General features: G+C 48.3%; 1 protein-coding gene across 2 annotated transcripts in view; it reads right to left on the reverse strand.

Annotated features, from left to right (window-relative positions):
* The window catches only part of UCKL1 (uridine-cytidine kinase 1 like 1), a 192,076-nt gene that overhangs the window by 26,647 nt on the left and 150,270 nt on the right, over positions 1 to 15,159 (reverse strand). For both annotated transcript variants that reach the window (XM_029611033.1, XM_029611032.1), the window contains 2 exons: positions 6,316 to 6,409; positions 6,115 to 6,177 (listed from right to left, as the gene is read on the reverse strand). In XM_029611033.1, the coding sequence (XP_029466893.1) occupies positions 6,115 to 6,177; positions 6,316 to 6,409 (157 nt within the window). The remainder of the gene's footprint in view (positions 1 to 6,114; positions 6,178 to 6,315; positions 6,410 to 15,159) is intronic.

A 15,159-nucleotide genomic window follows, 5' to 3' on the forward strand; every position in this document is an offset into this window, starting at 1 on the left:
TACCAATTTGATCCATCCTATCATTTCGATATAATTTGTACCCTGGCATCAGTGTCCCATTGGTTATCTTTCCACCAGATCTTTGAGAGGCCAATTATATCTATTTCTTCATCCAGTACTATACAGTAACTTTTCCATCTTAATTTTTAAACTTCTAGCATTTGTATACAGACATTTCAAAGTATGTTTTTGGTTTCTATTAACAAACTGCTCAACAGTTAACTGGGGTAATTCATGGTTTATGCAGATAAAAAGGAAAATTAGTTTCTTACCTGATAATTTTCGTTCCTGTAGTACCAAGGATCAGTCCAGACACCTGGGTTGTGACTCCGCACCAGCAGATGGAGACAGAGCAAGACTTGTCGGGCACCCTCCATATAGTAAGGCACCACCCACAGCTCGTCAGTCTTACGAATGTCAAAGCAAAACTGCAATGAAACCAAACTATCTAACTATACCGCCCCACACTAGGGCCGATGCAACCAAAAACCCCCAGCTGGAACAGAACTTCCAGAACCAGAGGACCAACCGACAAGACACTGCAAAACAATTGAAGACCAATCGAGCGGACTCTTCTTAATCTGAAAGCAATACTTGGGCGGGAGCCTGGACTGATCCTTGGTACTACAGGAACGAAAATTATCAGGTAAGAAACTAATTTTCCTTTCCCTGTACGTACCAGGATCAATCCAGACACCTGGGATGTACCAGAGCTGAACTACTGAGGGTGGGAACCAGAGAGTCCCGCTCGCAGAACTCTCCCCCCGAAAACCCCCAGAATGCAGGCCCTGAACATCCAGCCGATAGTCGAGCGAAAGTATGCCACGACTTCCAAGTTGCCGCCTTGCCAATCTCTTGTGGCGACACTTGCGAAGCTTCCGCCCACGAGGCGGCCTGAGCGCGCGTCGAGTGGGCTCGGAGGCCCCCCAGAACAGGCTTACCTTTCAATAGGTACGCAGAAGAAATAGCTTCCTGGAGCCACCGAGCAATCGAGGCCCGAGAAGCAGCGCCGCTTTGGGCCCGAAAACAATACAAACAGATGGGCCAAAACCCAAAAAAGGATTCGGTACCTCGAGATAACGGAGCAGAACTCTGCGGACAGCCAGATTCCTCAACACCTTGGCGTCTGGATCAGCCCGCGTCCCCTCAGGAAAAGCAGGCAAGTCAACTGTCTGGTTCAAATGAAAAGCAGACACCACCTTCGGAAGGAAAGAAGGAACCGACCTCAGAAAGACTCCAGAATCTGAGAAGCATAAAAACGGCTCTCGACAAGATAACGCCTGCAACTCGGAAACTCGTCTCGCCGACGCGATTGCTACAAGAAAAAAACCGTCTTGAGGGTAAGGTCTTTTAGAGTCGCCCCCCTGATGGGCTCAAAAGGCGACGTGCACCGAGCAGAGAGCACCCAATTAAGATTCCAGGAAGGACAAGGATGACGTAACGGAGGCCGCAAAGCTTAGCTCCCCGAAGGAAAACGCGCCACGTCTGGATGATGAGCCAGCGACCTACCTTGCACCTTTCCTCTGAGGCAGCCAAGCGCCGCTACCTGTACTCGAAGGGTGCTACACGATAGCCCTTTAGCAAGCCCCGCCTGAAGAAAAGCGAGGACATCCGGCACGGATGGTAACACCGGATTCCCCTCAAGCGATCTACACCAATCTTCAAACACCGCCCAGACCCGGATGTAGGCAAAAGACGTAGACCGCTTCCTAGAACCCAGTAAGGTGGCTACCACCGCATCCGAACATCCCTTAGTCTTTAAACGTTTCCTTTCAAAACCCAGGCCGCGAGACAGACGTGATCCGCGTCCTCCAAACAGACGGGACCTTGCCGCAGGAGAGCCGCTTCCCCCCGAAACGGAGAGGAGCCTCCCCTGCCAACTGCAAGAGGTCCGCGAACCAAGGCCGCCGTGCCCACTCCGGCGCCACCATGATCACCTCCGCCGGATGCGACTCTATTCGACGAAGGACTCTGCCTATCAGATGCCACGGAGGGAACACACATAGGAGAACGTCCGTGGGCCAAGGGAGTACCAGCGCATCTATTCCTTCGGCTCCTCGTTCTCTCCGTCGAATGAAGAATCGCGGAGCCCTGGCGTTCTGAGCGGTGGCCATCAAAGCCATGTGTGGCGTTCCCCATCTTTTGCAAATTAGGCGGCAAGCCATTTCCGGCAGCTCCCACTCCTCTGGGTCTAATCAATGCCGACTGAGGAAAACCGCTTGGACGTTGTCCACTCCGGCGATGTGGAACGCCGCGATGTTGCTTAGAGTTCTTTCCGCCCAGAGCATGAGCAGCCACGCCTGCTCCGCCACCGCCCGGCTCCTCGTACCTCCCTGGCGATTGATATACGCCACTGTGGTCGCATTGTCCGACAACACTCTGACCGAAGTCCCTTGGAGCATTGGTAGGAACGACTGTAGCGCCAACGTGACCGCTCTGGTCTCCAGGCAGTTGATGGACCACTGTGACTGAGCTTCGGACCACCGTCCCTGCACCGAGCGGCCCATGCAAACCGCCCCCCAGCCGGAGAAGCTGGCAGCCGTGGTGACTACCGTCTAGGTGGGCATGAGCAGGGACACTCCGCGTGTCAGATTGTTGGTGCTGAGCCACCACTGCAAACTGTACGTCGCCTGATCCGTAAGCGGGAGGGGAAGGCAAAATTCCTCCGACACCGGCCGCCAGCGGGAGAGCAATGCGGATTGCAACGGACGTAGATGAGCGAACGCCCAGGGGACTAGCGCCAGCGCCATCGACCCCAACACCATCAGGTAATCGCACACCTGCGGAATCCGAAGGGACAAGAGCCGGCGCACCTGTCCCTGCATCTTGCAGACCCGCTCCCTGGACAAAAACAACCTGCCTTGCTTCGTGTCGAAAACGGCGCTCCCAAGTATTCCAGGTTTGGGTGGGAACCAGCCGGCTTTCGGCGAGATTGACTCCCCCATCTGAGTGACCGCAAGATCTGCAGGACTCTGTCGACTGCCTGTCGGCACTGTAGTTCGGATTTGGCTCGGATCCGCCAATCGTCCAAGTAGGGGTGTACCAAGAACCCTTGTTGTCGCAGCTCAGCTGCCACCACCACCATTACCTCCGTAAACGTTCTTGGGGCCGGGGCGAGTCCGAAGGGGAGAGCTTTGAACTGATAGTGTCTGGCCAGGATACAGAACCGTAGATACCGCTGATGGCACGGCCGAATTTCGATGTGAAGGTAAGCCGCCGTCAGGTCCAGTGACGCCAGGAATTCTCCTGGTCGAACCGAAGCCATTACTGAGCCGATCGTCTCCATTTTGAATCGAGAAACGCAAAGACATCTGTTGACCCCTTTGAGGTCCAGAATGGGTCGGAACGCGCCGTCCTTCTTTGGCACTATGAAGTAAATGGAATACCGGCCCCGATGGCGCTGTCCCTGTCCCGGAGGCACGGGAACTACCGCGCCCAGGTCTTCGAGGCGTCGCAGTGTATCCCGGACCACCAAACGCTTGATGCCTCCCGTGCAAGGGGACACCAGGAATTTGTCCGCCGGGACCCGAACAAAATCTAACTCGTAACTGTGTCTTATCACGCTGAGGACCCACTGGTCCGTGGTTATCCTGGCCCATTCCCCGTAAAAACGCGTCAACCTGGCTCCTACCACCGGTGTAACCCAGGGAGCCAGCTGCGGGGAAGGGGCCCTCCGCATTTCACTGGGCGGACTTCGGACCGGTCCCCGACGAGGAACCGCCTTGCCGTCCAAACTTCCTTCCTCGAAAGGACTGGGAACACGACGACTGTCGAGAGGAACCAGATCTATACGGGGCCCCCGACGATCTCTGTGGCCGCGACTTCTGGGCCCACGAAAGCGGGACCTATTAGAAAACGAAGTCCGAGCCCTGTATCTGTCCTCCGGTAACTTGAACGCCCGGTTTTCACCAAGGGACTGCATCCGGTCGTCCAGTTGTTTGCCAAATAACAACTTCCTCTTAAAAAGGAGCGAGCCCAGGTGCGCCTTGGAAGATCCATCCGCCGCCCAATTGCGGAGCCAAAGGAGACCATGGCTCTAGCCGAAAGTCCTCAGAAGGTCCTGCATCGCGGGGTATCCATTCCCGGAACAAGATGTCTGAAGCAGAAAAATGGAACGGGAAAACCATCGTGGGCCCAGCGAGGCCTAACAGCACCGGATCCATATTCGCCCCCTGACGGGTCTCCACCGGCGGGGGCTCCACCCCCAGCTCCTCGAGGATCGCCGGGAGAAGGGGGGAGAGCTCACCCCGTTTGAAGAGCCGCACGACCTTGGGATCATCCCCATCCGCTGCGTGCGCTCCTTTTCCTGCGCCCGGCTGGGCTGGACTGGGATCATCAGGCCCCTCGGGCCCTTCCGCGGTCTCCGAGACCGCCCCCTCCTCCTCCGAGGGGGTAGACTCCGAATCGGACTCCCGAGCGTCTCCTCGAGCCGGTCTCTTCACCCGGGGCGGACCCGCCCCTTCTGCCTGCCTGCCGGGCCGACCTCTTCGGGGGGTGGGAGCGACCCTCCCTGCCCCCTGAGACTTTCTGTGTCTTCCGCCTGGACCGCTTGTATTTCGCTTTTTTTTTTTTTTGAAAAGTAACGCAAAATCCTCTGAAAAGGCCCCCTCTGACTCGGAGGAGTCCTCCCCCGAGACCCGAAAATCTGATCCCTGGGCCCGCGGGACCTCGCCCTCCGAATCCCGACGCTGAGGAGACAGAGGGGGTGGCTGGCCGCCATTTCCCAGGGCTCTCCTCGCGGCCTCCCGTACGGACTCCAAAATGGCCGCCGTTCCCGCGCTAAGCGGGAACGGATCGGCCCTGGCAGCCCCTGCTGGCACGGCGTGCGGCGGCGACCGGGACCCCCGAGAACGGCCCCCCCGACCGCCACCCGACGGTCCTTCGCCCCCCGGCACGCAATTACTACAGATGCCCTCGCGGAAGGCACGCGTGGCAGGCCGTTCCCCTGGGCATCCCGGCCCCGCCACGAGAAGCCCCGAAAAAAACGCACCCCAAAACGCGGTCCCCAACTCCCCCCTGCAGCCCCGATCGAGAAAAAAAAACCGGAGCGATAGAGAGAGAGAGACGGCGCGCCAGAAAATAAAACAAGTCTTTTTTTTTTTTTTTTTTAAATACTTAGCCGCTGGCCGGGGCGCTGAAGCTGTCCTGCTCCTGCGGGGGTGAGTGACCCCCTGCGCACGGAGCCGCCGCCCTGGGCCGGACCACCGAAGCCGAGAACGAAAACAGCAAGGACAAAGAAATCAGCCCTATGCTTTCCCGCACGGAACGCTCCCCACGCGAAGACCAAAGCAGACGGCACAACAGCGAAAACGGCAAGAAATAAAACAAAATCCTTTTTTTTTTTCCTTCTTTCTACCTGTCGCTGATCTTGGTCCTGAACTGTCCGGTCCAGCGGGGGTGAGTGAACCGGGCTCCCCGGTGTCACCCCTGACGCTGCTGCCAGAGACAGGCCGGGTCCTCAACCCTCAGCAGCGGCCTCGACCAGGGGGGGATGGTCCCCTCAGGACCTTACAACCCCCCTGGGAGGCTCTCAGGACGAGCGAAGCTTTCCCACTTTTCTTTGGAAGTTTCCTTTTTTTTTTTTTTTCTAATCAATCCAAACAAATCAAACCAAAAACAAACCAAATCCAACAACCCTGACTAGCTAATCCACTACCCAGGGATCATCAGAGCCTGTGGGTGAACCTGCCCCATCTGCTGGAGACAGAGAAAGACTGACGAGCTGTGGGTGGTGCCTTACTATATGGAGGGTGCCCGACAAGTCTTGCTCTGTCTCCATCTGCTGGTGCGGAGTCACAACCCAGGTGTCTGGACTGATCCTGGTACGTACAGGGAACATTGCTTTGTATGCACATTTTTGTCCACAGTGATCGGGTTAGCTCACTCCTGATGTGTTAGCATACTATAAGCTTACTGCATTGGGAGTTATGTTTAGCATACATTTTTTACTCAAATCTTATTGCATTGGCCTCTGAGTGATTTGGCGGGTCATTGAGTAATGAAGGGAGAAGGTTTGTTAGGACCTCCTTGTTTCACGTTACACCACCTTATCCAGTCCATTTGTATAGCACCTTTTTGCACACTTCATTTACATAGAACTGTCACTCTACTTACCCTTTTTCCATCGTATGATCTTCCTTCATAATCTTGTCCCTGAGGTGTCTGAACAGTGCAGTTCTGATGGAAAACACATAAGGCAACATTTCAGAGTATTTTGCGTTCACAAAGAGGGAATGTGTGCATATGAAGTGCATGTATATGTGCACATGGCATCTGATGTCAGTGGCACAGCCTGATCCCGATGGAGTCACTTACCCGGAAGGGTAGGAGGGACAGGGCATGCTCGATTAGTAATCGCATCAGCCTCTTGGAGTAGAAAATAAATTCATCCCGACTTGTTTCCTTGTTTCTAAGCAGCAAGAAACATAAATGTTCTCAACTGAAATATGGATGGGGCCTTCCATATTGCCAAACTCCTTTAAATGGTAGAAGATTTTTCAATGAAAATGTCAACACCATGGTATTACAAAGAAACCTGGAGTAGCACAGAAGTCGATTCCCACTATAGTTATTAGGCAGTTTCAGGTCATTGTTTGTATGGACGTGCAGTGGTGAAACCAGATTTTTTAATACATGATTGCAATGGGGCAAAACCAAGATTGGCTCAGACTGTCCCAGATGACCTGGGACGATCTCACAATCATACAATAAGGGTCAGCCAGCTCCAGATCAAAGGCAGAAGCTGAGCCAATCCTAATTTTTTTTTAAATAACATTTTTATTAGGGTATTGATACAATAACAATAATAAACATGCAAACATAGGATACATTGCCATCGAACAATTGCTCACTAATATAATTTCCAGTGCCTTTGCAGCATCCTACAATGCTCATAATTCTTTACCCTGATTATTTTTTAATTCTCCTCCTACCCCCTCCCCTTCTTCTCCCATTTCCCCCTTTAGTCTGTCAGGCCTGTCGCTATAGAATTGAAAATTAGCTAAAAATTATTTCACTTACTATAGGACATAACCCATCAAAGTAAGAACATGGTTAATAATTATTCCAATTATGTGTGTGTCCAACATTCATACTTGGACAATACTAACCAAATTTTATAGTACTTGAGCATACTATCCCATCTTATGGCAGTCCATTTCTCTAAATACTGTACTTGATGTAATTTCTGTAACACTTGGGCTCTACCTGGCGCCTCCACCTTCTTCCACCGTGCTGCCACCACCATCCTAGCTGCTGTCACCAGAAACACTGTCTCTCATAACTGAGGCTCGGATATGGCATGCCTAGCAACCAAATATCCATATGCAGAGGGACTTTGACTACCCAAATCTCTTCTGCCAGCCTCTGACAATCTTCCCTAAATTGTTGAATTTTGGGGCAACTCCATCATATATGTATATAGGTCCCCTTATTTGAACATTGCCGCCAGCACAAGGAAGTGCCCGTGGGAAGTCAGTGTGCTATCTGGGCTGGGGAGTAATGCCACCTATAGAGAGCCAATCCTGATTTGACCACACTGAATGTATGAACTGGGAATTAAGACCACCAATTTTTAAAAGGGTTTTTTGTTTTTATAATTGCCAACCCTGTGTATGGATAAAACAAGTTTGTTTACCATGAACTGGAATTCTCCATAGACAGCGGGACGAATTAGTCATGACACGTGGATGACGTCATCTGACGGCGCCAAAAAGACCCTTCTCTCAAAGCCCAGAGCTTTTGCTCTACTGAGCATGCATGGCAGTTCCTACAAAGAGGCTGCCTTCTGAGCCCCTCAGTTGATTATAGAGCTTAGCTTTAGTTAGGTGGTCAACTCTACAAGGAGAGAAGTGCAAATTTGTTATGGCTAATTCACCTGTTCATGGTAAGCAAACTTGCTTCTTCTGTTGGCAAGCAAGAGTGAATTAGACATGACACACAGGAAATCCCAAATTGATGGTTGCATGGCAGAACACTTACTAAAAAAGCAACCTGGACACCCTCCCCCCCCCCCCCCCGGGCAGTGGGCTTCTGGGTAAACAACATGCATAAAACTGCTTGCTCAAAGTTACTGTCCTTTCTTGACAGTTTGTCCAGACAGTAATGGGACATAAAGGTGTAAATGGGCAACCAAATTGCAGCTTTGCAGATATCTTCAATGGACACGGCTCTTAGGTGAGCCGCTGACGTAGCCATGGTTCTTATTTGATGAGCCTTAATAGTCTGTGATCTGGAGGCCAGCCAGTTCATAGTAACATGTAATACAGTGCTAGTCAAGTGGACAATGTGTGCTTTGCAACCATTATACCTAGTATGATAGGATCATAAGAGGCGAAAAGCTGGGAAGCCTGACAATATGGTCGAGACCTCTTCAGATAATAAGACAATGCCCTTTTGCAGTCCAATGAATGTACAGCCTTCTCCCCCTTCATGTGCATGAGGTCTTGGAAAGAAATATGGGCAACATAATGGCTTAATTCAGATGAAAAGCCAATACAACTTTTGGCAGAAACTTGAGGTGAGTACAGAGCACCACTCTGTTTTGGAAAAATTGTATGTATGGTGAGTAATGAACCAATACCTGAAGCTCATTGACTCTTAAAGCCGATATAATTGCGACTAGAACACTACTTTCCAGGTGAGGAACTTTAAGGATGCCGACTAACAGTTCGTAAGTCAGTTTCATTAGTTGTGCCAATACAATTTACTTATTAAAATATTTATATGCTGCATTATCCATTGTTCTAAGCAGCTCACAACAAATATCCACAGATGTTAAAATTATAAATAAATACTGTTCAAATACATAAAACAACATCAGTAAAAAAAGAAACAATTAAAAGCATAAAATTTATAACATTGAGATCCCATGGCACTGGTGGTGTGGTGATCAGAGATCTTATATGCCACAAACCTTTCATGAACTTTGACATTAAAGGATGTATAGATAATCCAAAATAGCAACAAAATGCACTTTGATCTTGGGTCTCAATGATGTACTGAGACCCGAGGAAGAGAAGGAGAATAAATACTGAAGCAATTCCTTTGGTTCACAGTCAAATGGGTCCACGGAGCTTGCTCAACACCAAGATGAAAATCTTTTATATTTAAAACTGTAAGTTCTTTAGTTGAAGGCTTCCAGCAGAAATTACAATACCCTCAACTTCCTTGGATAATGACAGCAAAGAGATTAGCGAGCACTCAACATCCATGCCATCATGCTGAGAGAGAGAAGATTCAGATGACATAGATGACCCTCCTCTTGAGTTAGCAACATTGGATTGGATTCCAGAGGGATCAGAGGGCTGATCAACAACCTGAGGAGGTAAGAGAACTACACTTGTCTGGGCCATGCTGGAGCAATGAGGACTAGGCATATCGAGTCCTTGAGTGCTTTCTGCACTGTTCTCACCACCAGTGGAAGTAGTAGAAAAGTAGATTTGCATCCCATTTTAGAAGAAAATTGTCCAGTGCCGATCTGAACTTGCTTTGAAGATTGGAGCTGAAAATTTCTACTTTCCTGTTGTCCTCCGATATGAACAAATTGATCGACTGTTAACTTCAGAGATCAAACAACCTGTCTGCTAGGTTTAATCTAGAAACATGTGGGAACAAAACACTCTGCTGAGACAATCTGCCAACACTTTGGAGATCCTGGGAAGGTAGGTTGCTTGGAGGAAGTTTTTGTGGCTGCAAGCCCACTCTCAAATTCTTAGGGATTCTTGGCAGAGTCCATAACAGATGTTCTGTTGATGACCAGACTCCTTGGGTTTAGAAACAACCCTTGTGTGCACCCCATCCCCTGGTGGATTATTCTGTTGCAAGTGTTACTTCATGAGGAAGAATCCAAAAGGGAGCTCCCATCTCCAGGACATTTGGGCCTAGCCACTACTGGAGATACCCTTTGTATCTGCAGTGACCCTCATTAGGAATGACAAGTGTTGAAGCAACTGATCCCATTGAGCGCAGAGGCTCCACTGGAGATTCTACATGTTGAGGCATGTCATGGGAACCAGATGCATCCCTGCTGCCATATGTTCTAGGATGACCAACACTTCTCAGGTCAGGACTTGATTCCACTGAAGTAGATTCTGGATCAAGGCTTGAAGAAAGAATGCTCTCTCCTCCAGGGAGTCTATCCATGCCCTGATTAACTTGATTCTTTGGGTAGGAACAAGATTTGGTTTGGCAAAGTTAACAATGAACTCTAGTGACTAAAGAAGCTGGATTGTCTTCTGCAGGGACTCCAACATCCCTGTTTGGGAAGGCTCCATTACTAGCCAGTTGTCCAAGTAAGAAAAGACAAAATTTCCCTAGCAACGAAGTTGCACCACTGCTACTGCTAGGCATTTTATGAAGACCCTTGGGGCTGCCAAGAGCTTGAAAGGAAGAACCTTGTATTGGCAGTGAGAAGAAGCCACTAAGAAATGGAGGTATTTGCAATGGGAGTGATGCATGGGTATGTCAGCTTATGCTTCATTCAGATCTAGGGCGCACATTCAGTCTACCACTTGAATGAAGGGCAGGATAGTGTGAAGAGAGTTCATTTTGAACTTCTCCCATAACAGAATCTTGCTCAGACTTCATAAATCCAAGCCCCCTGACTTCTTGGGGTCAAGGAAATAGCAGGAGAAAAACCCCTTGCTATGGTCTTTGGAAGGGACAGGTTCTATTGCCTGCTGGCTGGAAAGCAACTCCATCTCAAGATGGAGCTGGGTCGAGTGAGACAGTTCCTGTTTGAAGGCCAAACAATGGTGCAGCCCTGGAGGTCAGAAGAAGCGCAAACGGTAACCAGACTCCACAATTTTGAGGATACAACATCCTTAGTGATCTTCTGTCACTCTTCCAAGAAAAGGTGAATCCTCCCCACTACCGGAAGGGTGGAGGCCTGAAGGTTGAGTCCAGTTAAAAACTAGGCCTAGGCTGATGTATTTTGTGCTGATATCCATGAGCTGGAAGCTGTTGCTGTGGAAGCATGATGGTGGTGCATGATACTGTTGAAATTGGCAGAAGGGACATCTCTGGAAGGAACAGTATTTAAAAGTGAAGAAAGGATACCTAGAAAATGACTGTTCAAGTCCCATCGAGAGAGACTGGATGGCAGCATGCTGCTCCTTAATTTGGGCAACTGTTTCTCTGACCTTGTCTCCAAAGTTGTTGTTCCCCAAACAGAATATATCAGCCAACTTTTCATGTATGTCTTCATGCAAACTGCTGTCCCTCAATCAAGCCATCCAAGCATGCTCTGATGGCCACTGCAATCTTGCTGTATCAAATAACTCATATACTAGCTCTCTGCTTCAATGGCAGGGGAGAGACTGATAATTCATGCATATCCAACATAGCTCTCTGCTTCAACGGCAGGGGAGAAAGTCCGATACTTCACTTTCAATGCTTATCCAGCATAACTCTCTGCTTCAACAGCAGGGGGAATGAAGGAAAGTGGATCTATATATAGACAACAACCAATAAGGACTGAATTATATAGACTGGGTAAACAAATAAGCATGGGTGTAGCTTGCTTATTGCGGCTGTTACTACCCCTAACTAATTAAGCTAGATATTTCACTTAGATGCAGCTCCAACACTGCTCTCTGCTTTAATGGTGGGAGTGGAAGGGAAATAGAACCAAAAGGTTACTAAGAGCCAAGAGTAACAGATCAGTATGAGAAAAAAAAAAGTGCGAAGCTTGCTGGGCAGACTGGATGGGCCGTTTGGTCTTCTTCTGCCGTCATTTCTATGTTTCTATATATGTTTCACTGAGTGGAGAAGATAATGTTCACACTCCTCTGCATCCAAAACAGCTCACTTCTTTATCTCTATCCACTGACTATCAGGGGTTTCAGTTGGTTGATACAATTGTGTAAGTATTGCATCATGTAGAATTGGTGGGCTGAGATGTGGATACTGAGAATCAAGCCCTGAAAAAGCTTCTTTCCAAAATTATCCAACAGTTTAGGGTCCTTGTCAAGTGAGGTGTTGGAGAAAATGTGGGTCTTTTTAACCATTTTAGTGCTGACTTCACTAATACTGACTGGTGTAGTAGATGGACTATCCCAAATTCTGGGATCCAGTTTCCTGGCTACTGGGGGGCAAGATGATGGATTCTCCCACATTCTTGTTTGTAAATCACATAGTATTGAGTGCACCGTAATTTCCACAGGCTTGGGTGGATTTTCCAGAATCTGGAGACAACCAAAACTCTTGATGTGAGGGTCCTTGCCCTTAAGGACATTGATTCTTAATACTTTATCCAGCTTGTCCAAGAGTTTGGAGTAAGAGAGGTCTTCTGGTTGTTAAGGATGCTCCAATAGACCAGGGGATTCCAGGGGGTTGGAGGGAATCCCCATAAACCCTTCCTCGGAACAGAGAGGTGAAGGAACACTAACCTACCATCCCAGTGATGATGAAGGCAATTGGGGTGGAGACCTTGAATATCCCAGGGCATGCTCCAGACGATGGTGTCCCATGCTCCCGCACCAGACTGGCTAGATTCCTCGACAGAAAGAAATGGTTGGAGATGGATCCTGACACTGGGACTTCTGATGGGAGCTTCTGAGGCATGGAAGAGAAAGGACTCTGGACAGGAGAGGTTGAAGGGTGCCCTCCTTATCACTAACTGCCAGTGAGGCAAAGAAAGTCTTCATCAATTCCACTACCTGGTCAATGGGCTGCTGTGCCCTCTGACCAAGAGTTGGGAAAGAGACTAGTATTGGTTTGTCCTCTTGAGAAGCTCATAATAGACTCCAGGAGGAAAACTCATCCTGGGTCTAATGAACTGGTGCATGCATAGCAACCAGAAGCAGCACAGAGCATATCAAATCGTGCATCTCCAAACAAAGTCTTTGCTTGAGGAAATGGGATGGCGATAAGAACATCAAAAGGGAGAGGGATAAATGCAGTGAATCATTCCCAGTTACCCCACCCAGGAAAGAGATCTAGGCATCATAATGGATAATACATTGAAATTGGCTCAGTGTGTTGTGGCAGTGAAAAAAGCAAACAGAATGTTAGGAATTATTAGGAAGGGAATGGCAAATAAAACGGTAGACTTCATAAGGCTCCTATATCACTACATGGTGAGACTGCACCCTGAATACTGTCTGTGTGCAATTCTGGTTGCCACATATTAAAAAAGATATAGTCGCACTGGAGAAAATGCAGAGAAGGGCGACCAAAATAATAAGGGGCATGGAATGGCACTCCTATGAGGAAAGGCTAAAGAGGTTAGGGCTGTTCAGTTTGGAGAAGAGATGACTGAGGGGATCATGATAGAGGTCTACAAAATCATGAAAAGACTTGAACAAGTTAATGTAAATCGGTTATTTACTCTCTCAGATAATAGAAGGACAGGAGGCACGCCATGAAAGTTAGAAAGTAGCTCATTTAAAACAAATCAAAGAAAATTATTTTTCACTCAGCGCATAGTTAAACTCTGGAATTCATTTGTAGAGGATGTGGTTACAGCAGTTAGTGTAACTGGGTTTAAAAAAAAAGATTTGGATAAGTTCCTAGAAGAAAAATCCATAAACTGCTATTAATCAATAAGGAATAGTAGCTTGAGATCTATTTAATGTTTGGGTACTTGCCAGGTACTTGTAACATAGATTGACCACTGTAGGAAACAGGATGCTGGGCTTGATAGACCCTTGGTCTGACCCAATATGGCATATCTTATGTTCTTACGAGACCAGTGACTGGAGCTCTATTGCACTAAGCCATGGACCATCTATTGATCTGATGCTGAATGTGTCAATGAAGCAATTGGCTGAATCAATACCTGATGGGCAGATGGGGACATGGGAGCCAAGAGTTGATGTGTTGGGGCTTGAAGCAACGACAGTGCCAAGGGCTGATTTGTTGATAATAGTGGGGTTTGGAACACTGATGGTGCTAAGGGCTGTGTCAATGGTCCTGGGTGCATCAATGGGTGTGATGTAACAACGGTACTTGATGTGTCGATGGGACTGATCCCGACTTTGGCTTCGGCAGTACTGACTATGCTGCCAGCTCTGATGCATAGTGCTTCTTTTTCTTATATGTTGACTAGCCCTGTGGGACCTATGAAGGGCTCATGGGCCGTTGTTTGCAGCACTTCTGTGTCTTGCTTGACTCAGACGGCGCAGTGGATTCAGAAACTGGTGCCGCAGAAGGGGGAGCTCCTGCTCAACTTGGCACAGAGGGAGCATAAAGAGATCAAACTCTAAGAAGGAACCATGCTGGTTTTTCACTGATCTGTGAAGTTCTTCCATTTTCCAGGCCCTATTTCTCTGGGACCCAGTGGAAATCTGGCCACAGACATAGCAGTTTGCTGTGTCATGGTCTGGCCCCCGACATTTGTAACAGATGCCATAGAAATTGGTAATGGACATTTTTTGGTCATACATACAATCCTTGAAGCCACTGGAAGTGGGTTTTTTGAAAACAAACCTTTCATTTTGTATATTTATTTTTTAATCTTAAAATAGTTTTTTTTTTTGGTAGCATTGAAAGGTATTGTTGAGGGACTGCCAGGGCAGCAAGACAATTCGAAGTGAGTTTAAGAAGAAAAACTATAAAGTACCAAACAGATTAGAGAGAGGGAGAGCACATGCCTGTGCAGAAGCTTGGACAAAAAAAGACTGAAGGGAACAACAAGGTGGCTCACGGGAACTCCTGTGCATGTTCAGTAGAGCAAAAATTTCATGAGCTAAGAGAGAAGGATCTGTTCGGTGCCGCTGGATGACGTTACTCATGCCATGACTAATTCAGCCCTACTTGTCATAGAGGAAAGGGCTTTTGATAATTGCCCACCCTGTATGCAGGTAAAAGTAAGTGTGCTCTTCCACAGTTTACCAACTTTTGCCCACACTGCAGGCATTCTTAAGATGGTGTTAATTCAGAGAATACGAAAATTGGTTCCTTACCTGCTAATTTTCGTTCCTGTAGTACCACAGATCAGTCCAGACAAATGGGTTTTGTATCCCTACAGCAGAGGGAGGCAGAGAATAAAAACTCTTCAGGCACTGCTACATAACTGAGAGTGCCACCTGCTGTCTCTCAGTATCGACCTGAACTGAGGCCAAGATCCTTAGTCTCAAAGCTTAACATTACTCCCCATGTAGGGAGAGCAGAGAACCCAAACTGGAAAACCTTCAACCATCAATGAGATACATATCT

The sequence above is a fragment of the Rhinatrema bivittatum genome, chromosome 8 (genome assembly GCF_901001135.1).
Source record: "Rhinatrema bivittatum chromosome 8, aRhiBiv1.1, whole genome shotgun sequence".
NCBI classification, from domain to species: Eukaryota; Metazoa; Chordata; class Amphibia; order Gymnophiona; family Rhinatrematidae; genus Rhinatrema; species Rhinatrema bivittatum.